At 39.1% G+C, this 27,747-nt stretch overlaps 1 protein-coding gene across 1 annotated transcript; it reads right to left on the bottom strand.

Annotated features, from left to right (window-relative positions):
- Window positions 1-556: 556 nt before the first annotated feature.
- Window positions 557-16,896, bottom strand: LOC109969214 (heparan sulfate glucosamine 3-O-sulfotransferase 6). The gene is made up of 2 exons (XM_020615936.1): window positions 16,074-16,896; window positions 557-1,812 (listed from the first exon to the last, which is right to left on the bottom strand). The coding sequence occupies exons 1-2, from the start codon at window positions 16,550-16,552 to the stop codon at window positions 1,194-1,196; spliced, it is 1,098 nt and encodes a 365-aa protein (XP_020471592.1). The 5' UTR covers window positions 16,553-16,896; the 3' UTR covers window positions 557-1,193.
- Window positions 16,897-27,747: the final 10,851 nt, after the last annotated feature.

The following is a 27,747-nucleotide window of genomic DNA, read 5'->3' as shown; positions in this document are numbered from 1 at the left end:
CTGTAAACAAATGTCAGCTTTTCTTCTATGTCATTCCCTGAAATAAAACAATTATGATTAATTACATTTTCTTTTTTAATCACCTCTTGTTTGGTTGGTTTCTTCCAGTGAGAAATCATCTGCCTAACAGATGTGGTTGTGTATTCCTAGCAACAGCAGTATCTGTTTGTTTGGAATAAATACAAGTATGAACCGAGTGGTTCTCAGCAATACAGTGCAAAAATCAGCCTTAAACACCTTTTAGAATAAAAGCTTTAGTCAGAATTTCCAGCACAGTTTCAAATACAAAAGTCTCAGACAGAACATTTTAACAATAATTTGTCATCATATAAATTAGGCTTTTAGAAATATACAATTGCATGTATGTATATCATTTGTGGTGAGTGTCAATTAAATGAAGTACATGTATACAGTAAAGAACATTTTAAACAGGCATAAATAACAGCACATTTACAGCACATAGCAGATTGTGTGTTTATTTTTTTTTACATCTTTAATTTTTAACAAAATAATAATCATCCAGAAAAGGAGCTTATACTAAAAGAAAACTTTTTATAACGGCAAATTAACTGAACAATGCAGAGAGGATTTAAATGATTATGAATCATTTATCTGCGTCTCAGGAATGCACATCTTTATTTTGACTGTACCAATGTGCATATTTCAAAACTCTTTGCTTCTTTCTTTGCCATCTGAGCTGCTTTTGCGGCATAGCTCCCATGCCCCTCTCAAACCTCCACTCTTTCATTTGGTTTATCGTAGCTTTGCCCAGTTGTCAAGATATATTATTCTTTTGCCATTCAGTTTAACATTACACACATTTCATTGAAGCGTTGGATTCATTCTGTTGTTATTTTCAATACAGAGGCTATGTGCTGTGAAGTGTTTTGGACAGCAGTGACAGCTTAGCATACTTCTGGAACTCACGATGCCAAGTCCTGGAAGTTCTAGCTTTAAGCAAGTCTGGCTTGCGACCATCACACAACCCTGGCATCTTATAAACCTTGTTAGCATGGCTCCTGTAAATGTAGGAGAATGCAGGAGCATGTGATTTTTAGCTTAGAAAATTAAGGAAAGTCCTATTTTGCACAGTAAAAGCTTTGGTAACATGCAGTATCTTCAAGTTATCCCTGTCTAGTCTTGGTACTGTAGTTGGGTGAACAATGCTGTCAATAGCTTTGGTGAGTAGCAGTTTAATTCCAGCCAAAATTGAGGCTGGTCATTTGGTAGAATTTGAAATTGAAGGGTCTGTAGAAGTCTCTGAGCCTAAGCAGGACCTCAGAGGAGATCTGGGGATGGGGCCTACCCTTTGACTTCCCCAGGCAACGCGGTCTGCTGCTCCCCTCAGGCTTCTTTAGGCAGGGGAAACCTTTGGTCTGGTTGAAGTAGAAGTGCTTGTCTGTCACCACACGTTTGAGTCCTAGAAAATCCTGGACCCGGCCCATCTCGCCCGCTGGGTCCGTCACAAGGCGTTCGCCGCTGACAAAAAGAAAGCGTGAGAGCGGAAAGAAGCGCAGCCAGTTCTCCAGGTGCTTGGCATAGATGCTGATGCGTATAGCGCTCCAAGACGTGTCGATGAGACCCGTGGTTGCATTGAGGAAGGCCAGGTTCTGAAAGGACGGGAGCCCGGGAGATTTGGACAGAGTCTGAGTATAATCAGAAACAGCCCGGGTCACAGGGTCACGCACCACCACAATGAGCTTAGTGTGGCGACTCATGGAGAAAAGGCGACGAGGGGCTTCTTTGGTGATGAAGTAACTAGGGGTCTTCTCCATGGTGATCTGACCCTCCAGTGTACGAGGCATCAGGTTCCTGGAGAAAAAGAAAGACAGATGCTATTAATAAAACTGTACTCTAAACATTCCAGGGGAGTATACTTGAGAAAATGCCAGCATGTGCTCCGTATTACTAAAATAACATCTATGTATTAAGAAAAAAAATTAAATACTGTATTTCCTCATAATTCTCATAATTCTCAGTGCATTCCTTTAATGATTCCTCATTTCCCCTGGAAGACTTTTCATTTTGCTTTGTAATTAGTTAGCTAAATCTCTGATTAGAGGGAGATAAACATGACATTAGCTGCTGGCATTGATGGAGTGATCGTGCCAGCACAGACTGGGAGGGAGTCTGTGAGCTACTGTTGGAAAACCGCAAGGCTGTATTAACCTCAAAAAAGTAATTTCCTCTCATCCCCTGCCTCCTCCTAAACAGGCTCATAACCGCCTGGACTCTCCCTCTCCTCTTGTTCTTCATTGTATTCCTCGTTTGTAGTCTTACAGCAGCTCTGGAAAGGATACTGCTACAAGACCTTTTCCACATTAATTTCTTATTTTCTCCTTCGTTTGAAAATGTAGTGAACTTAAAGGTAGTGCTGGCATTTTTGGTCGCATTTCATGAAAGTCTCTTTTTATCCCAGTGGCAATAAATACATTAAATGCACATAATGAAAAATAAAATTCGCCATCTGTGGCAGCAGTGGGGATGAAAACAACCTGACCAGTAGTTTTACTCAGTCCCAGCAAAACCAGTAGGTCCCAGACCTACCTGTCTGTTAGCCTAACTTTCTACTTGTGCGCACTCTGCTCTTGCACACATTGTGGGAGCCAAGTCTCCCACAAGGCATTGCAGGCAGACGGGCTACCGCTTTGTATTTATAACTAAAGCTAGTGAGCTATGGTAGAGAAGGTACTCACAGCAGCTTTTGATTGCAAACGGAAGCCTGTATTGGAGAAAGTTACAACTAAAAATAAGTTGGATGCTGCAAGAAGTAAAACCAGAGTTAACATTGAGAGAACAAAAGGGGCTGAAAAGTGACACCATGGTGGTCGTATTTGTGCTTTGGAGAGAAGTCAGAACAAAAGGGTGGGATTTCTTCAGTTGTCTACTTTCATAATCTAGCTTGCTCTTGCTAATTTTGCCGAGAAATGCTAACTATACCTTTAACTGTACTTATTGCGTCTGACTAATTGAGAAGGTCTTCACAGGACTTCATTCAACAAAGACTAATTAGTTATATTATTTGATACTTTCATCATTCAGCTCAGCCCCCTCTGACGTGCCTTTAAAACTTCATATCCTTGGCACACCTCACTGCTCCATCCATCCAAAGTGGTTTAAATAGTGAAACTTGTATCTTATTTACAATCTGTCTGATCATCTGGTTCCTTGAACATTCTTACTCTGTTATAAACTGACACCATGTTTCCAGATTTCAGCAACTGAGTATAGTGCTATTGTAACTAACAGAAATGATGATGATGGGCACAAAAAGATCACCAAAGCTGGAATAAACTGGGATTAACCAACTAACAGTAGTCTTATTAGTAACAACTGGCAAAAGTCCAGAAGTGTTCCATAACATGCCATATTCTAGGTACACTTTTGCTTTTAGAGGACTGGGCTGCTTGTTTCCTCTTGATCTTTAACCCTACTTAGATGGCTCAGAGGCTGAGAAGACATAGTAGTACCTCAGAAATTTCAGCAAGCCATAACTAAAGCCTGCTGTGTTTGAAATTTGGTATAAAGTGGCACAGCGGATTGTATATAAAACAAGAAAAATGGGAGTGAAAGGTAACCCTGTCTCGTGTCATTTATATCATTCAAATACTACAGTGACTAAAATGGAATCTAATAACATGCCAGTGTCTCTGTCTTTAAAAAAAAATACAGCCCCTTTCACTGAACATAAAGAGAAGATTCTGAGTTTGTTATAGAAATCTAAGCAGTGAGGGCTGCCAGTGCTGAAACTGTGAAAGCTCCCTCCTCAGAAGGCATGTGGTGACAGTTTGGTCGGCATCTACGTGGTTGGTCTGTAAGTGAAGGGCTTATGAGGCTCTGAGCTCTGGTGTGTGGTGATGGAGCTGACTCCATTCCTCTCTTTCTCTCTTTAATCCAACACAACACTAGGTTCAAAGTCCAGCATGTCCCCTGGCATGAAGTTACAAGGGTAACACCAAATACACAACGGATGGTATTCATGCGAAACCTCTGAGTTGTATTACAGGGCTGGGGCAAAACAAAACTGAGAAAATCACAGCAAATACCAAAGGGGGCAAAGTTTATACAAAAACACTACGGTTTTGTCTCTACATTGGGTTGAATTACAGTGAGCATTTTAAGCCAAAGCATACATGGAAGATACAGCCTGTTGTTTTGAAATCAGGTTTCTGAGCCTGTGGATCATGGGCTTAACTCTGGTCATTACATGACATGAGTGGATGTACTTTTTATTAATCTGAATCCCATAAAAAATAAGCAAAATTTCTAATATGGACTTTGTGGCCATTGCATGTTGTTTTAGTGCATCCTCATCTACCCGTTCTTCCTTAATTGCCCAGAATGACTCCTACCACAGAACATGCCTAAGCAATTAAGTGAATATTTCCAGTAGAGAAAAAAGGAGAGTTACTTCCTTTAATCACCATATTTTTGGCTGCAATGCACTTGTGTCCTTTAAAATTACTGTCAGGAGAATCTGCTTCTTTTAAAATAAATTTCTCCCTGTATGACTAGAAATAACCTCTTTGCTCTGAAGGGACCTGAACTTAAACTTGATGGTTACTGTGGATGCTTTAGATCATGGAACAACTTTCTCCTACCAAGGAAATATGAGAAAACAAACTACCAAACAACAATATGCAATTAGCAGGAAAACACAAAAGATCCTTGTAGATTTTTTAAATATTTCTCTGTGGTTGCAGGCCGTGACACCGCAGTCGGCTTTGAAGGCAACAGAGGTGCCAGTGTATTTCCAGTGTCTTGTGATTGTGCCTATAGCACTAAAGGGATGTTTAATTTTATCCAATCAGTCTAATGGAAGCCATGGTGTTCTGTGTGAGGTTGAGTGCATAGACATTGTATTTATATTTTAGACCACTAGCCTGTAATCACAGAGCAGCCTGGCTAAAACAGAGAGCACAGAAGGAGGCTGCACAGCTGTCAAGTACAGGGAGGAAGGTGAAGGGATAAAACAGAGAAGGAATAGGGTAAGAAGAGCAAGGAGCCGAGTGGGCAGGAGTAGGAGGAGAGGGAATGAGAGGTAAGAGGACAGATGTAGAGAAGAAAAACAACAGCGACTCAAAAAGGGTATGAAATCCTCATAAGTCTGACCCCACTGTTCAGTAGTGTCTAACCTCTTTGTCCCTCATCAAACATAAATCTGATGTTAGTGTGTGGGATGCTGCCTCTGCATGGTTTCCAAAAAGACTGTATGCAAATCTAGCAACCTGGTGTTTGTTTTCATCACACCTTTACTGTCAGCATCCGGAGCAGGAACACAGCTGGGTTAGAAAGTGGTGCAGATGTGAGTTTATCTGCTCACACACACTCACATTTAGTCTGTGTGGGTGGGCTGAACTTTATTAGGGCCTTTGTTGGCAAAAGTAGGCTAATAGGCTACTGTTTATGACTAGAATATGAGGACACATCAGCAAGCTGTGTATGCTGACCTACGTCAGGCCCTCAACAAAAACGTAACAGCAGAGAAGCAGGGCCTATTTCATGTGGTGGTAGTAGACAAACACAATATCTGAATGGCATTTTCCATGTCTGCCCCATACCAAGATAAGTACATATTTGGTGAAAGCTGAGTTAATACCTTCTGACATTTTTACTTAATAAAAATGATTAGCTTATGCCATAGAAATGTACAATCTCCATAAAAACAATATGCAGAATTTGCAGTAACAACAAAATGGGGCTAAGACCAAGCCAAACCGCACTCTGCACTCTGGCTTGGTAAAGTCTGGACTCGCCGACTCGCTTATTTCACTGCAACAGACACACAGCTATATTGAGTTTAGGCTAGCTAGTGGTGAGCTCACCACAGCTAGCCTGAGCAAAAAGTATTTTTAGTTTCTTTGCCTTCTACTACCTGTGACTGAAAAACATTAACTTTGATTAACCTACATCTTGGTAATTCAGTTTGCTGTCACACAAATAGTGTAGTTGCTAAATCCAGTTATAATGGAGAAAAAACAGCTAAAGGTTAACTTGTCCTACTAAAGGGTAATTTGCCTAGCTTAACAGAATAGTACTAAAGACGGGTCTTTACAAGGTAGATGAGGTCATACAAAAAATGCTATTGAGCTGAATTATGGGAAATGTAGGAAAATGTGACTTTGGAGCATGACTGAAACTAGCAAAATAAATAAATAAATAAATAAGGATATCTTGTCCTCAGCTACATAGAGTTTGACCGTACATTTTAAAATTTGTCTCTCACAAGTCACAACTTTGTGAAAGCGCAATTCTAAATCACTGAAGTAGCCCTTTAAACTATATAGAAACATTTAAATGCATTAAAATATTAATGAAAACAGCTGAAAGGACTATAGATACTGCATTGCCCCTTGCATTTAGTTCAATATCTGCATTTGAAAGCATTATGTATGGTGATTTTTGGGGTAAAATAATGTAAAAGGGCATAAAACTGTTTTGTGGCAGAAAACAGAACCCCCTCCCCCCTTTTTAACAGTAATCAGCTTGACTGTTTCTGTAGTTGCAGCTCTGACTTTAAAACACAGACTGAAGGAATGAAGGGGTTCACCTACTAAATTGCTCCTCAAATGTGACTGTAATTAAAAGGGGCACCTGCAGGTGCAGTAAACAAAGTGGTTATTATTGCTTTTCCAGTGGGAAGCACACATACTATCCATTTTCACTGCAAACCAGCCATCTTAATCTCACTGTGCCTTCTACTATGACAAACACACGCACACCCTGAGCATCTGAACATGCCTTCCACAGCCTGGATCCACATCTGGGAACAATGAAGATCTCAGAATGTGTGTGCATGTACACGTATAGTGGAGATGAGGGAAGTGTTTTGGCTTTAGGATGGTTCCCTCTGGTCCCACGGTCTAGGGCTCTGAAAGTTGTGATCCATACTGGCTCTGCTGGGCCTGAGGCCAGACCCCTGTACCCCCTTAATCCTCACCAGCCTGTGCTGTGCGGAAATGGACTCTTCCACCCCGAAGGTCAGAGGCAGATGGTTGTGATTCACAGAGAGACCACCGGGGATCATGGGGATCATGTAATGCAACATGCCACCATGTGCAGAGTTCATTCTCATACATGTTTTGTTTCCACCCTCTTATCCTTCCTCTATCCCTCCTTTTCCCTCATGTCTTCTCTTTTTTCCACGCTTTTGCCCACCCCCTTCTCTTCCTCCCACTCCACATTTCTCTTACAACTTCAAAGCCTCCATTTGGTCTCTACTGCGTCCTACAAAGTGAGACCGTTATGAATGTATCTGACATGTGTGAAATAATTTTAAAACAAATTGATATCCAGCACTAGAGACAGACAAATGAAGATAGATACAGTTTCCCTGTGTGTGATCAAGGCTCTGTAAACCCTGCTGTGTGGAGGGAGACATTTGTCATTATTGATGGCAACTACAGGGCTGAGAAGCTTCAGTGGGCTGATTACAAGTCAACGGGGACTGTAAGCAGCTCAATAAGCGGGGAAGTAAAGTATTGCTTCTCTTTGTGTTTGTTGGAGGTAGGACATCATATTAGTCGGATGCTGTTTCTAACCAATATTTAGTCTTTTCTTAGATGTATCTATTGCCATGTAAAACACGGAAAACCTCTTTATACACATGATCTTTTTAAGTAAATTTCTGGTTGTCAGGCTGCTAAAGGAGAGTTTAAGGCTAACGTAATGGTAATGGTTTTCATTGCAGAGGTTTTTGCATCCAGACGAAGGCTTTTCCTATAAGGAGGACAATTATGGTTGGAGAATACTTTTAACTACTTTTAAGCTTCTATTAGGTCACTGCAATATTCATGAAATTAAGACCTTTTTAATAGCACATACAGTACATTCATTTATTGACATTTATATTGCATTTTTGACTTCCAAGTAATATAATGCACTATTTAATGTGACATGGATGCAAATAAGCAGCTAAAAATAGAATGGATTAATCAATGAAAAATAACGTGTTCACTTTTGTTAAAAACGGCTTGTGCTGTTATGAGTCAGAGAGCTTCCTGGAAACGGTAAGAAGTGGCAGTAACAGTGTTTACTGCAAGTCTGATGGCAGACTTCACATTCAAAAAATGGAATGGGTATGCATAAATAATGTTGCTGTCTATGATGGTCACGAAAAATTATTTTAGAAAGGTTTCTGATATCCGTGTAGGGCCTTGTTTGAAATAACAGAATTTGGTGTTTTCAACAGTTTTTAAGATCTGCAAAAACTGTGTCCAACACTGAGTATGGGTGCAATATATTATACAATATCTATATTACATAAGCCGATATTCCCACAATTCATGTTACCGTCTCTGGCTTCTGTGCGTGTGTGTGGCAGACTTTTATACACTCTGAAGGTTACTGTCTGGCAGAAGCACCAGGGTGGTGATGGGTATTTTTACCCAGGAGGTTTGCATCTGTAGGGTAGGTCGGTAGGAAAGAGCTGAAGAATGTGTCTAGCTGAAGGAGGAAAAAAACAGGCATAACACTTTAATAGAGACAACGCAGGGCCTGAGAGTGCATGGTGACTGAGTGAGCAGTCAGAGTTTCCTCTGACAAACCAGGGCAGCGCTAAATTGAGAGGGCAATCCCTATGTGTGAATTTCAACAAAGCTAACAGTTTGAACCATTGCTTGCAACTGTCTGACTAAATAAATACAGTGTGCAAGTGTTGAACAGTAAGAATAATTTGTATTCCAGGAATTGTTTCACATTCTACATTTTACTCTGTATGAATTGAACAGAGTAGATTTTGTTACCTCTATACAGAGCCAGGTTATTTAGTATACATGAGAGTTTTATCAGTCTTCTCATGTAACTGCTGGCAAGAAAACAAATATGTTGTCCTACTGCTTTAAACGTTTGAACGTTTTTTTTTTTTTCAGAAAACCTAAGTACAAAACCTACTTCACTCACAAACAAAGAAAGAATGAACTCATGACTGATTAAGCAACAGATGATCCCTGGGAAGGGCAAAAATATCACAGCGATGATAGTGAGCACCTTCACCAACAATATCACCAAAATCCAAATGAGTAAAATATGAAGAACAGGAACAGGGGATTCAGTGATCATATCTTTTTGATAGTATGACAAAACCTGTTGTGTGTGTTTGAATGTTTGTGTCTATACAGTATGAGCAAGTGTGAGTGTAAGGAAACATGGGTGTGTGTATGTGCATGTTGCCACTGATTGCTCCAAGCACTCCTGAATTGTCAAATGGGAAAATCAACAGTTGTGTTTCTGCCAGGCTCACGGTGTGGATTTATTGCCAAGTTGCCAGGGGCCTCTGGAGCCTCACCCTGCCTTCATCCAATCTCCTGAACACAGGATGGAGGGAGGGATGGACAGTCAGATGTGGGTGGGGAGACGGGCAGGTTACAGAGGGACATTTCCTTCCTTTTGCATCTTGACCTCAGTGATGTCAGGATGGTCACATAATTGGTCTATTAGTAAGATAAGATAGAGTGATGAGTATGGAAATGAATGACTCAGTGCATTTTAGTTTAAATGTAATATTGGTCAGGCCTTTGGAGTAAATATCTCAGGTTATTCTGGTATGGGCAATTATAAACTTAGATGAATAGTCACTGACAGGAAATTATTTGGAAAATATGTTAATAATCCATTAATTGTTAAAGTTATTTCTATAAGCAACAATGCCACAAATTCATATTTCCATTTTCTGAAATGTGAATGTTATATTTTATTATTACATCTTTGGTTTTGGGCTGTTGATTAGACTAAATAATACATCTGAATATGTCATCTTGGGTTCATTTTTGCCACAGCATGTTCTGACATTTTACAGATTAAATCATTATCTGATAAAGTAATAATGAACATAACACATAACTGCAGCCCTACAGTAGAGCATATTAACATCTATTTAAAAAACATAATTTTACTAACATATTTTTAAATTATTCAAAATCCATTCAAAGATTGAACATATGCTTTGCATCATATGTAAATAATGAAGCATGAACAATAATAATCAAAATAATTTTCTATTCAAATACAGTGAATATGATAAATACATAAAAATATAGAAAAGGGGCTATATTTTAAAATATGTTTATGAATTTACTACTTTGAAATACATTCCAAATACTCTATATAACATAAAGATTTTAATTTGTTTTAGTATATTATACATATTTAGAGGACACATTTTGTAATGCAATACTCCTTTGTTACTTTTACAACAACATATTATAACATATCAGACAGATAGATAGATAGATAGATACTGTTTTCACCTTCATGAAAGAAGGTTTTATTGCAGGACTACTGTATAGACTGCATTAGTTTATATTGAATCACTGTGTCATTATTACTATGCATTAAGTAAGCAGCAGTTTAATGTTGCCACTTGTTGAGGTGGAGTCACAACTTTAAAGAAGAGGTTAATATTTTCCAAAGTCTGTTTTAAAACAACACTCACAAAACTCTATGTGCCAACAGAACAGACTTTATTTTTGTCTGTACTGGCCATGAAGAGATCCCTTCCCTTCTATATTGGAACTCACCAAGAAAACACTGTGTGGTGAAACCCAAAGGGAGGATCCTCACCTTTGAATTGTATTAGGAGGAGAACGGACAGGAAGAATAAATACAGTGTCCAAGCACTCCTCTGTTGTGCATATGCATTGTTTAAGACGAACTTGAAGTACTGTGAAAATGCTGTTGTGGTGTTTAATCAGGAAATGTCTGATTATCAGTGACAGCATTAATTTGAATTTAAATAGTCAAACATATTAAAGCAAAAAGTATAAAGTGACATAAAATGTATTAGAACATCAGGCCTATACTGCACAATAATCTGAAACTGAAGACACAAAGCACAGAGAGGATGAAGAACAAGAGGCTGACAGGAAATAAGGCAAACAAGGGTGGAGGAAATAGAAAGAGGATTATTTTGTTTTGGTCGATTAAACCTGACGGTCCTGATCTTTGTGTTTAACAAGGAAAGGCAGGCTCTTATGAGTTTGTGGCTGAAGAAAAATAACAGCATGTCTCGAGTCTTTTAATTAAAATCCGCATGACAGTCTGGCATTGAAGCCCAGTAGACTAAAATTAACAATCAGTCACAGTGATGAGCGACACAGACTTTCTGTATCTGTGTGTTGTTATTGTGATTGAAGTGTGGTGAGGTTTCCTATGTGATCCTCTCACCAGTCATCTGGTGCAATTATTGCTGAGTGGAACACACATGGAGTGCTGCGAGGAGAAAGGTCGTCCCAAGACAAGCTGTCAAAATATTAATTACTAAGTTGAATCATTTATTTTTTCATAGAGTAAAAATCTATACCTGTCCCACACCGACTTATCAAGTCATGCTTAATTATATCCTTGTAGTTTTCCAACTTAATTTACATAATGTGTTAATTCTGACAAAAATACCTCTGAATCTGCACAGGAGTGCATGTCTTGTTGTTTATTAGGTCTGATAGATCTGCTGAATAGTGTTGCTCATGTTCATGGATATAACTCATGGGTTTTTACGTCCCACTCTGATGCTGGCAAAGCATTGTCTTTTGCACAAAGCCTCCTTTCTTCCACAGAGATCTATACATTTCCTATTTTTACAAATTCTTCCCCTAAAGCCCCCAAAACCCTTAGTCAATTGCTCTGCAATGTGCATGAATGTGAGCAGACAGAAATCTGACCAGGGAATCCCCTGTGATTGGTAGGAAAGTCTAACAGGAAATAAAACCTGGACATTCCTGTCTAGGTTGCACATCCAGCATTCAGCTTCAATGTACGACATGCTTCCTCAGAGAGAAGACTATTAGAATAAAGGAATGAGTCTATAAGGGCATAGATTTAGGAGAGAGAAAAACACAGAGGAGAGAAAGCATAAAGAGGCTCTTGGAGCACGAACATATTCAATGGCTTTACATTACACAGTTAGAGTGACCTGAACAAGCCAATAAATCCACTCCAGCTACACTCACACTGTGGCGTATAAATGTCAGTGGAGGAAGGGAGTAATAGCTCCTTGTCAACAAGATTGAATATTCAGAACTTAATTCATTTCTGCTGCAACAGTGTGATAAAGGCTGCAAGAAGGGGATCAATAGGAAGAGCCTATTTTAGATGATTGATCTCGGAAAATGACATTTATACGTAGGGGATATTTATAGTGTCAAGAAAAGGTGGAGAGACACTGAGAACGGGGGGAGTGGATGAACTTCAGGTAGGGCTGCAGCGGTGTGAATGATTCCAAGCTCACACTCACTCACTAGCACACCATGGCTGTCTAAACCCTCATTCTCCACCACTAAACCACAGAATTGTTTCCAGCAGATGGCAAAGCCAAGGCTTTTCCACATATAAGCATTTCTTCTCATACAATTTGCCAAATGCTTCCTTTAAGGATGTCCGTATGTTTTACTTGGTTACCAGCTGAAGACAGGGGCCAAGGCTCTCTCTCTGAGCTCAAAGACACAGGCAGCACTTTGAAAAGAAGACCTCTGTCAGAGAAGAAATGTTTAAGTGATACTTTCCACTTCAGTTTCATATGATTTTTTTGGCTTCCCACAGTATGATTCAGTTTCAGATTAATGCATATGAATCAGTGGGTACTTAACATGCAATTACATAGAATGAATACGATTTTTTAGAACAAAATATGATACCTGGAATAATGGAATAGGAAGGAGACCAGAAAGGGAAGGATGAACGGCACAGCGGAGTCAGAGGGTCTTCATAAGCTACTGTGCAACGTGTTGAGATATGTCTAACAATATTTAACACATTATTACAGTAAATTAAAGAGGCCATGACATGCTTTTCCTTGTTTTTTGATGTATCTACAATGTTACAGTGGTGAATTATCATCTTAGATGTGACCTAAAACTCAAAAAATGAGGTGAACATATGTTCTAGTACTTCTATGCAGAAGCAACTTTGTTTATACACATCATGCAAACTCTCGCTCACAAGACTTTTTGTTCTCTAACAAAATTAAGTATTAAGTGATAGTTTAAGAATCTCCTTGAATGAGCATAATCTCCAGGCAGTTGCATGTTCTGAAATAATTACATTCTATTTGGAGTTATGATGGGTGCAAAGCTAACCTAGAGGTACCCAAGATTAAACATATATTAAACAATAATTCACTGTAGTAACACTGAAGATAAGTCAGAAAACAAGGAAAGGCCTGCCATGGGCTGTTTAAGTTGATTGGTGACTTCACGTTCTCTATATTTTGAACCTTTATGTACTAAACTTCTCATTAAAAAAGTCTCAATAACTCGCCCTAAAGCAAGAGAACTACACAGCCCCTGGTGCAATAAGCTTCCCATATATTGTAGTACTAAAAGGTTGATGTATATGACAACTGAAGTGCTCATCATGGACTGGCAATATGGGGTGAGAAGTGGCTGGGGGGATCAGTGTTGGCAGATGCTTTTTAAGGCCTTGTTAAGCTGCAGCTGGGCCCTAATCCCTCTTACCCTGTCCGTATGTCCCTGAGCTGTTCGTGTTAATGCCTGACTTGTCATTACACCGGTCCAATTCACACGGTGTTGACACGAGCTGTTAACGGATTAGGAGGGAGCTAAAACATACATGTCATTAAGATTTCAAAAGAGAACAGAAGAGGAAGCGCAAAGGAGAGGTGAATATGCCATGTCTGTGTTAAAAGAGTACAAGGCCAGTTTCCTATGAACAGAAATCTGTTTAAGGTACATTTAAAGGTCACTGGTGTTTTCAGCTGAACCCCTTCTAGTGTTCAGTTCTTCTTGAGAGAAACTACAGATCCTAGCAACCTTCTCATAATTAACCTCTTGAACCCTTATGCTTCCCTAAATACCCCTGTACAACTCCTGAAAATAGGAGGGTGATAATACTGTAATAATAAAATGAAAAAAGACTAAATTTGTGAAGTAGGGTAAATAAACATTTTTCTTTGAGCTATGAAACATTCAAATACAGGATTTTGTTTTTTATACTGTAGATTCACTTTTTCATAACATGTCTACAACAGCTCTCCTGTCGATAAACCATTTAGCTGATCAACAAAACAGGAATCCTTTCTGGTGATGTATAATAATTTTGGTTCTATTTAGTTGTATTATAAGCTTCTGAAATGTGACAAGTTTCCTCTTTTATTTGTCCTATATGACAGTAGACAGAATCTGTAAAGTGCTTTTTCCAGGTATGGTAGACAAGTGCTATACAAGTGCAGCCCATTTACTTTTTATATCATGTATGCATCATGATATTTGTATTCAGTTCTCCAACTGTGTTGTTGTAGAGTACTTGGCATGATTTGCCTCAACGTGCCACCCCTCTCTGAGTTCGTGCCCCAGCCTGACCACTGCATTAACATTTTATAAATCTGGCCCTGACAGATTTTTACATGTTTGAAAACTGATTACAGCTATTTTTCTAACATTACAACTACTTAAGTGAAACTAACATTTGTGTGCTGAAGCCTTTTCAGCAGGTTCAGTGCTATTAATATATAAACACATGTGGTATGAAACTGAAAGTTGAAGTGCCTCAACAAACTGCTATCCCCATTACTCATAACTGTACCATCACCCCTAGCATCAAACACTTTGCCGCTGCTTGCATGTTCAGTAGCAGGAAATCCCCAACCTCTTCCTGAAAGACATGCACAGTATTGTGAAAGCAAACCAATACTTTTCCACACGCATACTTTGATATCTGATGGCACTGTTCCACTTGAGCCTAAACCGATCATACCCGGCGGTATCGATCTCTGCATCTCTCTGTCTTCTTCTCTCACTGCACATTTTCCTGCCACGCCTCCACATTCTTGTCTCTCTTCCTCTCATCTCTTTCTTCAACTGTTATTTATACCACAGATCTTTTTTTCCTCATTCCTCCACTGCAATGCTTTGTCCTCTGTCCCTCCCAGTTTTTTTTTCTCTCATCTCTGTGTTACCTGATATCAGGTATGTCTGGCAAAAAATAAAGCTTTTTCTCATCACACCCACTTAAAAACATTCTTTCTCTTGCATCCAATTTATTTGTTAATTTAAATGTGTAAATGTGAGTATGTTTCTCAACATGCTGCTTATCATGCAACAATCTAATTTGTCATCCACAAAAACCCATCCTCCCTCTGTAATCAGGTATAGGTAATGACAAAGGTCCTCAGGGGACCAACACTGACACTTAGCAAGGCAGAGTATCAGCTCAATATACAGCAATTTATTGGCAGGGGACTGAATATGCTGCCATCTTTGGGAGCTATCAGCAAAGCATCTCACTGGTGCTGAGAGATATTAATGAAGAGAGGAGACGGACTGATCACACCAGCATGAGATGACATATGTGTCTGCACAGAAACATACTTTATGTGTCCTAATTAACAGTGATTGTCTTTTTGTTATATCATGCTCAGTCTGATTATTAACTGTAAAGGAAAAAGAAACATCCATAATAATTAAGGGATCATGTTTGACCCTTGAGGAGCACGTCATGAAAATGCCACCTAAACCTAAATCTCCTGAATGAAAAAAAAAAAACTGTATGACATAGTCTTTATACACATATTGCATGACAAATTGCCCACAAACAAAAGACTGTGTACTGCACATCAGACACTATCTACTCCAACAAACTGGCAGAATAAAAATGCTTAATCCAGCTGCTGCACATAAAGAGAGATAATCCAGAGCCCTTCTTGTACAGGGGCCCAGTCTACTTGTACAGTATGAGGCGATTTTAATACTGTACATTAACACCAGGCCAAATTCAATGTATCTCCTACAGTGGAACCATATTACAGGGATATTATCAGTAATTTTTTAAATTCATTAATCTTAAATAACACATTAATGTATATTTGTAGCCTTGAGCGAATTGACCAGCTTAATGAATAAAGACTCAAACATTTTCATGCAGCTCTTAAGGGAGAGAAAGGAACTGTCGACGTCCAACTTTAAATTGGTTTCAGGTGACAGCTGCAACTCCTAATTAGGCGCCCATGACTTCTGACCTGAACTTTTTTGAAGAGTTCATTACGGATTCACTTTCCTGTCTGTGAAACAGACAAGTGATTTTAATACATGGAATTTTATACCATCAAGTGAAAATCTGCTTACCTGTACCATTCCAGTCCTTTATCGTAAAAGCGGTCGAAAAAGTGTGGCTCGGCGCCCACGGCTCTCACGTCCGGATGGATGCGCAAGAACTCCAGAAGAGCCCGTGTGCCACCTTTCTTCACCCCGATGATGATGGCCTGAGGAAACTTTTTGCTCCCAAAAGTATTTGCTATAGAGATATTGTTAGACGGAACATCGCTGTTTGACAAGTCCGACAGTTGTTCCCTGACAAACGATGTCGGGGACGCGTTACACGCGCAGAGCTGCTCCGGTGACGCTTCTTGTCTATCATTTAAAATAATTCTATTCAGAGGATTATTTTGTTGGTCGTACACGGGTCTAGACAGAGAGTCACAGTATCCGTTGAGGCAGTAAAAAAGATAAGTGAAGAGAATGATCATGGTAAAGAAGACGGACAGCTTGGACTGCGCCTTCAGGTGTCCAAAGTTGAATGCAGGTCTCCATTTACTACATCCCATGAGTCGCAATGCTGAGCATGAAGACACAACGCAAGAAACATGCCATATCAAAGGACTTCATACTATTAGACACTCAAACTGATAACGCTTCTAAAAAAATCAGTGCGTTCGTGCCACAACGGCAAGTGGCGTAAAACTTCTCCCCCGCGCGCCAAAAAGCTCCACATGTTTCTCAGCTTGTCTTACTCGTCATGTGCCTTTCTTTGGATTCCTCAGCTGGTCGAGGCTTCACAACCAGCATATATTTTTTCGATAACTTCAGCAAAGTCCCAGCGAGGCTCAGCTGAAAGGTGGCTGTGAATTATGTTCCGCAGCGCTCAATGCCTTCTGTGCGCTCCCGTGGAGCGTTGGCAGCGGTTCTATAGGAAACCCTCAACACCCCTTCCCGTATGACTGCCAGACTCACGCCCCGTTTATCAGACACACGCCTCCCCCCCCATTCAGCCCCTACCACAAAGGAGAAAATAATTAACAGGCGCATTGCACCTTCTCCAAGTTGACAGGGAGGGAGAAACTCTCCTATTATTTTGAAAGCAATTTTGGAGAAATATAGTCGTTAGTTTAATTGTATTTAATGCACCGAAGAGAAGAAAATGTCATGATGAAGGCGGGATATTAGTTTTTGATTGCATACTGGGGATGTAATTTCCCTTCATTTCCACTTAAAATGACCACATCCACTCCATTTGAGTTTAAGTTCCATGTTGCAAGTGGTCACCTGCTGTCTGCTAGCCCCCCTGACCACACAACCCCTTAGAGCCAGCCACTCCTGGCCAACAGGTGCCATCAGTCCTGTGTGTGTGTGTGTGTGTGTGTGTGTGTGCCCATGTGTGCATATCTGAGACCACAGTAAACTATGGTAAACATGACTCAGACCATCATCAGTTTTCCCATGTACTTTCACTTCAGTAGTACACAGGGAAACTGTTAAATCATTATAGCCATGACAAAAAATCTGTTTTAGTTTAGTTAATTATAAAACTTATATAGTGATAGCTCCGTTTACCATGTTTGCAATATTGGGTTTTATTATGGTTTTTACTGTGTTTTGTCTGTTTATTGATATTTATTTGTGTTGCACTATATGGTCCAAGCAGGATGTTATTAAACTACTGTATATGGCTGAGATAACAGTAAGGTTGTGTTTGACTTGATGTGGCTTGATATGCACCTGGGAAATTTAATTACTTGTTCCTGAATCTTGCAAACAAACAAACAAATAAATCTATGGACACATTTTCAGCACTAACACAGAGATAAAATGACTGGATCCCTCACGATGCTGGTATATGGAGGGACTGTATATTGCTGCACTGAAAAACCTAGACACTTAGTTTTTACTTTCAGAAGAATACTTGGATTCTGATGTAAGTACAGTATTGATACTAGAAAGATTGCAGCATAATGAATTGTTGTGGATAAGGACAAACTAAAAAGGCTCCTGTACAGCTTTACTTAACTGCTGAACTCCACATGATCCTAATATTGCCCTAAAATTTCTCTTTAAATAGCCTCAGTGTTACAGAATTTAACTAGAATTACTGTTTGACGGTTGTATGCCTCAGCCAACCAGCCAAATTCACAGGAATGGGACAAATGTGAAATCACAGTGACTTTGACCTTTGACCAGTGAAATGCAATCAGTTCATTCTTGAATCAAAGAGGACATTTATGCCAAATTTGAAAAAAAAAATCCCTCAAGGCATTCCTAAGATATTGCATTCACAAGAATGGGCCAGACTAGCAGACGTATGGACAGATGGGCAACCTGTAAACATATCCTATGGCCACAGCGTTCTCCCGTGTAAAGGCATAAAAATACCACATGCCTTATTGGAGCTTACAGAATTTCAACTAAATTTCTATAGGTTTCTCCAAATCCAAACTAATGCACTCAATATGTTGCCACTGGATCTATTGCTCACGAATTTTGTGACACAGTATGGAGTTACTTTCAAGTCCAAATTGTGATCTGCGTTCCCAAAGAAATCTTGGCACTAGCCATATGTTCTGGGAACATGGGATTTCTGTCTATGTATTCTGGAAAGATGTGACAGATTTCAAAGTTTTAAAGTAAACTCAAGAGATTCCTTTGCAGCAAATGTTTATTATGTTAAATTCTTCATGTTTCCAGATTCCAGCCATAAAATTAACTGGATGATCCAGGCATCTCCTTTTTTGAATGTAAGTTTATACTGATCACCAAAGCCTTAAGTGTCAGACTGTTCTGAAATGGACACTGCCGGATACTAAACCCATTTTCCTAAAATAGTTTTTGACAATATATGCTTTATAGCATAAATCATAAAATATTGGCATCTTCACTTTATATGTTGAAAGATAAGTGAGATGCTACATGGCAGCACATCCATATGGATGATAGATCTGAAGGGGATGACAATATCTATCGACCCGGGCCTCCTCCAACCTGGCAGTATGTCAATTTTCCCTGAGTCTCTAAACAGAGAAAGGATCATTTACCCTTCTCTACTCTCTGAGCATTGCTCCATACTGATCCGCGGTGATGTTGAAAAACAATCCAAGAAATGTCACTCTGCCATCAAAGTGATCAATAATGTGGGCTTGCTTTGCTTTGTTTAATGTGTACCATACAGAGCTCTTTTCTCTGTGTGTACAAGACTCACAGGATTTGGGACAGATTTTGGTGTGCTTGGGTTTATACAAAAACGCTCATATTTGTGTGCAAAATAATTTTGTCACTCTGTCCCTGGATAATCTTTCTGAAATGCAAGGAGAAAATAAAAATCTAAAAAGTTCTTTCAGCTTTTGTTGTGCCATTTTGACTAGAAATACTTTAATTATTTACAGTCCATAGTTCATATTACATGTATTTCTGTTTTGCTAGCTAACAATTTGTTTATCCACTTTTACTGAAGATTGTATAATAAATGTGATTAAGCAATTTAAAAGTATCTTGACTACACCATATTGCATAATTTCCAATATAACCAAAAGCTGAAATGGCAGTAACTGCTTCTCTGCTATGCTAGTTAGCATTAGCCAGAGTTTTATATTCTCTTTTTCTTCCTTAATTTTTTAAATTTCATTTCAAGATATTTCATTGAGCTGCTGTCTCACTGTGAGATTACTCACTAAATTACCAAGATATAATTCAATCAAAATTTATATTATTTAATTTTAAAGAAATGTTAGGGAAAATAAATATGTGAAGTACATTTAGGCTAGCTGTTGCTATCTCAACCAGCTCTGATGCTATACTGCTTTTGTTCAGAGTTGACCAAACTACAGTATAATTGCTGTGGTTTGACTCTGCCTGTAGCTTCATTTTGTTCACTTATTTTAAATATTATACACTTTTAGGGCATAATAATTTTATGTTGTGAAATAGATTCAGTTCTTAACTCAGTTAAACCATAAATGTGTAGTTAGACAACTGTGTTTTTTTGCAGCATTTTGTAGGCTATTTGTCATATTTTCCATTCAACTATTTTCTTTTCTTGTTTTTTGAAAATTTACATTCTTTCTGTTTTGTTTTTGTTTGTTTGTTTCTTTACATATTTTCCAGGAACTTTAATCATATCTGCAATATGTGTTATACTTATACAGGTCAGTATCAGCCACATGTACAGTAATGGTCTAATCCTGAATGGCAGTCAAATGTATGGGAATTCTGCTCATGGTTTACAAGGGAACACCTGATCTATTCTCTTTCACTTGCATGCAGACACAGTACACACCTGTGTCCCTGAATGACATACACTGTGTTGCATTCCTACCCACCTGTGTAAGGTCTGTGGCTGTGGGAAGGTAAGACAGCCGTACAAAGCTCTGCAGTGACTGTTCAGCTCTGTAATCCTAGGTGAAGTCTTTGTGACGACCTGCGGCGACTGCTTCAAAGACAGGATTTGTTTCACTTCCCCTCTGCTCCTGAGTCTCTGAGGATTATTCACTGTTAACACATGAACGGATGTGTTTTTGAATATAAAAAGGAAAACTGGGTTGCATGTGATGAAGCCAATCCAAATTTACAACAATTTAAGGAATAGATTTTACAGCAAATAATGTAAAACATTTAAAAAATGTCCTTATGGGCCAATAAAATACACCACAAAAAGCAAGAGACAAAATAACCAACTAAACAATAAGTAAATAAAATAAATGACAATAAAAAAGTTTGCCAGAAAAAGAACAAAACAGTTATTAAGGAAGAAGTATAAAATAAATATGTTCTAAAGTTAAACAATCCTAATTCCTGTGCTAGATAGAGTATAAGTAAAAAGTCACACACCAATATCTACCCAAAGTTAGCTGACTTTAGCTAGCATTAGCCACCATATGCTACTGGTCATGTCTGACCAAATAAAGTAGCAGCCATATTAAACTGAACAAAGCTCAATTTTGTTATAAATTCAAGTTTATAAGACAAAGAATTTTATGTTTTTTGAATAACCATAGTCTCACTTTGAGACTTAACAAGCACAAACTGGTTAGAGTTAACAATGGGATAACAAAGATTTCCTTCAGACCTTGTGAAATTCAATGTGTTTAAAACCAGTGCATGTGTTTCCTCAGACTTTCTGCCTTGTCTCCTTTAATAGGCGTTCTGTTTTTGTGTTTCTCACAATAGCTAATCCTCTCTCTGTCTCAGGTCAAAGTCACTATACCTGACTTCTCAAGTTGTCCAGGAGGGCGTTGCATTCATTGTTCCAGCAGAGAATACAGAGCATAGTTTCAGCACTGCACTGGATCACTGATAGAATACATGTGACTAGAATAGCTGCTCTTCAAATGGCCTTTTAACTCACCTACATGGGATGTATCTTGCTCTGAGTCTGTCACTAAACTCCCCCAGACATCATCATTAAAAACCAGTGCAAATTGCTTTTAAAGATAAGTTACATGCAAGGTTTTATTTGTGTCGCTCTGAGTGATTCTGTCCAAAGTTTAGGAAAGGCTTTTGCATTTTAAAGTAGACATTTCCTGTATGAAATATCCTTCTGTACTTATAAAGTTGAAGAATGTATTTACATTACAATAATGACCAACGTTAAGCTGGGTAGGGATAGAGTAGTTATCAGCAGTACTGGTTACCATGGATGAATATACAAAAGTAAGTGCTTACCTGACCAAGGCAGGTCCTGGGGTGGCACAGGCCCAGATGAAATTGACTGCAGCACTGTAGCTTCAATAAACAAATGCCACTATAGCCACTTGCCCTAATCTTAGCTGTTCTCAAACTAGAATAGGACTGCACTATATGAAAGCTGCATAGACATATTAGCAGAATGAGAATAAAAAGAAAACCTCTTGTTCTGAATTGTTGTTAGCCATGTATTGTAACTAGAAGAGACTAGAAGAAATTAAACCCAAGTTAGCTACAAGTTTGTAACAGTGAGTTAAAAATTGAAAGCAGAAATCAATGTGTAGCTGCTTTTGGAATAAGACAAACTGTCAGAAATCTCTGACTTGAAATGTGAAAGGTTTTTCCTCTACCACTTGTAATTATGATCTGTAAGATCTGACAGGAACACACTACTGTATAATCCATGAATGTATTATTAGAGCTGCATATCATGCAAAGATGGAGTCCATTCACTCCAGTGAAAGCTATTCGCCTTCCTAGTTTGTTTCTGCATTGTGTGGTCTATTGTACATACTGTACAGCACTGAACAAATTAGTTTCCCGTTTTCTATCCTGCTTGCTTGTCTCTTAGACTTTACATACAGATTATTCCAGTAGACAGAACTTCTCTAGGCTCTGTGGAAGTTTTGCTACTATTTAAATTGGTATAATTTAAAGATATTATAAAATCAACAGAAATAATGAACCGTGTGTGAAGACAGGCATTCTCTCAACAGTTTTACAGGCATGTCATATGAACCGAGGGTCTTCTTTTTGAGTAGTTTAATTTTTTTCTTCATTTTTCAATTGGCAAAATGCTGCTACACTATGATGTTTAGCCACACCTGGGACATATTCTGGTCTGGACACACCTCTTACCCCATCAACAAAACATTAAAGGATGAAAATACGACATCAAGTTCTGGACAAACTTTGCTACTGCAGCTAGACCCCTCTTCAGCACAGAAAACCGTGCAGACATTTGTGCCCAGCACCAAATATGTCACCAAGAAAACAAACCCTATGCATGTTCCCATTTTAAAATCTTTACATACAGTGACGCGTAGAGACCAACCAATGGGACAGTCCACACAGTCTCAGCATCTGTGCAGCGTTAGTCTGTGTGTTGTGTGAAAGCCAGCACCAGGGCCATATTGTCAGCCGTAACTGCAGGGCAGAGCTCTGTGGTGAGCTGGGTAAGTATAGGGCACGTCAACACTGTACATTATCACATGGGTGTGGCTACGAGCTAGTGGCTCAAAAAATGTTTTCAACTGACGGCTAAAAAAGTCATGTAAAGTGCCAGGCATGCCTGCACAGGTCTGTTTCCTCACAATGTGACACTGTGAAAGGTGAGGGTAAGAATAAAAACTGTTTACCAGTTTCAAGCTTGCTTGTTACAAAGGTTAAGAGTTGGTGTTTAGTTGGGAAACATAACCTGTTGCCTTTGTGATCATACCGGGAGTTTTCCTACAGTAGTGGCCATTACCTTGAAAAAACTTGTTTGTGTTTTTGTACTAATATTTATTTTTTTGTCAGATTGTTTTTGAAAAATGTTCTTTTTTGATTGTGTAAGCTATGAAGGTAGAAGAAAGAAATGCATGTTAAATGGTTTCTGCTTAGTGGAAACAGTCTGTTTTTGCACTAAAATATTTTGACTCTCCCTCATTAACTGCGCTTCCTGTGTAAAAGGATTGTGGAGTGCAAAGGCTTTACTGTTTTCATTTGTTATTGATATCTACTGTACCTGTAAGAGCAGGTGTTTCTTTTTTTCAAACACTGGAGTTTATTTCAAACCTTACTCTTAAGGCAATAATTTAAAATTTAGGGAAATACTCTAATTTGCATTCTTACTTTAGATTAGAAGGTGGCTACGTCTCTGTCTTTTTCTTAAGTATGATGATACAGCCCTCTCCGAGTACCCCACAGCCCAAAGACATGCAGCTTAGGTTGATTGGCGACTCCCCTAGGAATGAGTGTGAGTGTGTGAGGGTGTTTGTCTACGTGTCAGCCCTGTGCTAGACCGGCCACCTGTCCAGGGTGTACTAGCCTCCCTGCAACCCTGTTCAGGAAAGTGGTGTACGGTAGATAATGGATAGATGAACGGATGAAGCTACAGCCAGAAGATGATCAGGTTAACTTAGCATAGAAACTGGGCAAATAGCTACAGTAGCCTGACTCAGTGTACAGGTGAAAATAAAAACTTGTGTAATTGTATTTCATTATTTTTCCAGCATTCTAACTGTCTCCTGGCTTTAAATTCATATTTAATATACGGAGCACTATCAGTCTTCTCAAATATCTCTCAGCAAGAAAGTGACATACTGTGTCCCCAAAATTTTACATTATTTAACAAAAAATCTTCATGTGAGCAAAAATAATGACAAAACAACCAAGAACTAGCCACAGAAATGAAGTTCAGGTGATGTCAGGTTCATTTAATGGCAGTACAGCAGTAAGCAATCAGCCTCTTTGATAGGTTACCTGTCAGATGTAACTCGAGGTAGTAAGGCCACCAGGTGAAATGTGCTGGTTAAAGCTGCAAGGCAGCTACTATACTTCACTCACAGGTTATGTGAGTATGTATGTGCCTGTGTGCTCTTGCATGCAGGCATCCTGTCACTGACCTTCCATTTTCCTCTGCATTGAATCCAAAATTTTAGCCAAGAATCTTGGCCAGCACGCTACAGCTAAAGTGTGATTTACTGCGCAGTGTATGGAGGATTTCAAAAACCATACGATTCTGTGATCTACAGTCATGATGTCATTCATGCAGTAAAAAACTGGCCTATAATCATTCTGGTCACTTCTTCTCTCTGTTATGAAATTCCACAGAGGAGGATGAAACACCGTGAGCTGGACACAGCTGTAAATACAGCTGGTATATGCTGGTAGACTATCTGATAGGTAGAAAATAAAAACGACTTGGTGCTCTGGTCTCCAACATGCTGTTTGTGTGGATCGTTGGAGAACAGGCATTTTTTTAATAACTTGATCATTGTGCCCTTAAATCTTCCATTTGATTATTTGACTGGTTAAGCTGCAGGACTCACCGGACTGGAGCACAAGGGGCCCCAGGAAAACCTAAAAACTTTTAGCAGATCTTCAGCAGGCTCACCACAGAATTACTGTATACCAGCATGAGCCTGAGCCTGACCCAGTGAAACAGACGGGCAGCCTAAACAAACACCCCCACCCCCCCAACCACTGCCACCACACATACACACACACACACAAACAGCAATGTCTGCTTTCAGTGCATATCACTGATTTAGGTCTGCAGCAAGGCCCAGAGAAAAGCTCCTGATTAAATAGTTTTGGAGCGTGTGTCGCTCTGGCTCAGTTAGCTCAGTAGCTTTGAAGGCAGTCGCTACGCTTCTCTGTTATCTGCTCTTGGGACTGAAGATAACACAGTTAGACAGCATGTAAAAACATTCAGTGGCGCTGTCAAGAGGAATCCATGCTGAAGCAGAGACACAGCTCAACAGAAGGTAAATCAAATGACAATAACTGGGTAGATATTAAAACCTGGATGTGCTTCTACCTGCTGCCAGACATGCCATAAAGCACTTTGTGTAAACGTTGCACCAACTCCCATCTACTCCTGTTTTCAGCTGGATGTCTGTAAAAAAGGTCAGTCCACCCATATTCCAAAAACCATGATCTCACATAACAGAGTAATATGGAGCTATGCATATACAGTAGCTGTGGTTTACTTTGCTCAGGTTTAAGATGAATACCCAGTAGGACCAAAACTTTCCATTTTTCAGTGTTAATCCACCACCTTTCCTTTATTTCAGGAACACCAGTACAGTGGAAGTGAATGGAATTTCATTTGTGGTACTGACTGCATTGGAAAATTATAATAAAAAAAATTCAGTAGTAATGTATCTTTCCAGAGACACGGTCCGGATCATTCCATATAACACCCAAACCACAATACCAGAAGTTTTATATTACTTACTTACAAAGAAATACAAAGAAGTATTGAAACTGGCTGTTTCAAAGTTTTAAGCAACACAAAATGAAAATCAACCCACCTACCAACATTGCATTACTTTGGAGGCCTACATCTTAGAGATGTGCTATATATATTAATAAAAACAAAACGTGTGCAAATAAAACCACAGCTCTGCATGACTACATACCAGATGAAGGTGAGAAATGCCAGTTGGATTGGGCAGTATAGAAACGCACGACATAAAATCTGAGCCATTGTTGAAGTCTCTTGTTGCTTTTTAACTCAAATCCCATCTGGAGCTGAGAGGTGTCAGTACCTCGCTGTCTGTGCTGCCTGTCCACAGACTTATTGAGCAGCAGCTCAATGCTCTGGATGTCTGAGCGTGATGCATGGCAGTACATGTGTTGTGTCCGCAGGGACCTGCTGAGCTGGGCGCTGCAGTCAACAGGCACCACATGTCAGGACATCAAGATGGATGGTAGAGATTTCCTCTGTGTCCAAAGGATGCAGCATAACTTAGCCCAGATGCTGAGTGACCCTCGACCCACTGACTGACAGGTTAGCAGCCTGCAGGTCGGTGCTGTTTGCACCTAGTTTGCTTTAACTTCTGACCACACAATCTTAAAACACAAAGAATGGGTTACAGAACACATTATGTTTCACTAAGCCAGTCTGAAAATGTTTGACAGATTTTGTGGCTTTTCTTAACAGGCCTACTTTTCTAAGCACAAGGCTAACAGTACCAGAACTCTGAATAAAACAGCTGTTGCTGAGTCATCAAGACAATAAAGGATATGTTTTCATCTCTAGTAATTTAGCCTTAATTTACTTAGTTAAATATTTGTCAGGGGAGTTAAAGGGATCCTAGAAAGAATTTTTATAGCTAATAACGTCTACTGTATAAAGGGTCAGCATTGTAATTTCACATAAATGCACCAGTGCAAATGAAATAGATATCATCAGTATTCTTTCAGATTTGATAGAAACTTTAAATTTCTTCAAAAAAGCCTGGGTTGCAATTTTTAGGTGCAGAGCTCGGAGGCTGTGGATGTTTATTCAGAGAAGGGCAAACAAAAGATGCTATTGAGTCACCTTATAGGGAATGTAGGAAACAGTTTTTGTTAGCCAAACCTAGAAAAAAGTATGGGGAGACAAACAGGGATATGACAGGCAAGCATGGTCTTGGCATTAACCATTTGGTCTCAGTGATGCTCCTGATGCTTTTTGGACCATGGCTCATATGAGGAACAAAAGTCAGGATGTTGAAAAGCAAGGGGCGATAAACAAATGAACAAATAAAAAAGAACACGTGTTTTTCTGGGGAATTTATTAAACAACTGAAGAAGAAGAAAGAAGATTGCTGACAGATGTGGCATCTGAATACAGCACCATGTAAATTACAATATTTCCTGAAACACAGTGAATCAATGTGAATCCCTGTTGTGACACTTTAACTGTGATTTGCAGTAAAAGTATGAAACTCAAAGGCACATCTACAACTGCTGAGGGATAAATGAAGTGTGTAGCAGCTGCAGACATAGTATTACTGTTTACATGTTTAACAGTTTAATCTAGACCTTTATTGTGTTTTGCTGTGCAATAACATAGCTATTATCTGTGTGTGCGTGTGTGTTTTGGCATGACAAGCTGCTCTCATATGCCCTAATAACCATGATGTCAACCACCTGTTTTTTGGCTTGGAGGCAGTGATGACTGATGGGACAATTTTGCATAATCATCTTATCTGATCTGGAGTTCATGAGCTGAAGCCCAGAGAAATTACAAACCATCAGTGTGAATAGTCACCTATTCCAAAATAGCTTGGGGATTTATCCATGTTGGGAAAATGGCACAACAGAAATTGTTCCATTTAATTTCTCTAAAATAATGTTTATAAAGTCTGAAAATGTGTTTGCTTTGTATGCCAGATCATTTCCTTTCAAAAAAACACAGTAATTTGGTTCCATATTCCTTTTCAATCATTTGGCCCTAGGGGATTTCTACTTATGTTGTTTATATTTAATGGAAGATTCACCTGTACAGCCCAAAAAGGAAGAAGGGGGACCTTTAATGTCAACTTAGGCAATGAAAATGCCTTTTAGAAAATGCAGCTGTCCTGTAAATACACTC

Source organism: Monopterus albus, unplaced genomic scaffold (assembly GCF_001952655.1).
Source record: "Monopterus albus unplaced genomic scaffold, M_albus_1.0 scaffold171.1, whole genome shotgun sequence".
In the NCBI taxonomy this organism is placed as follows: Eukaryota; Metazoa; Chordata; class Actinopteri; order Synbranchiformes; family Synbranchidae; genus Monopterus; species Monopterus albus.
Note: the sequence above shows the minus strand (reverse complement) of the source record. Positions and strands in the feature narration are given on the sequence as shown.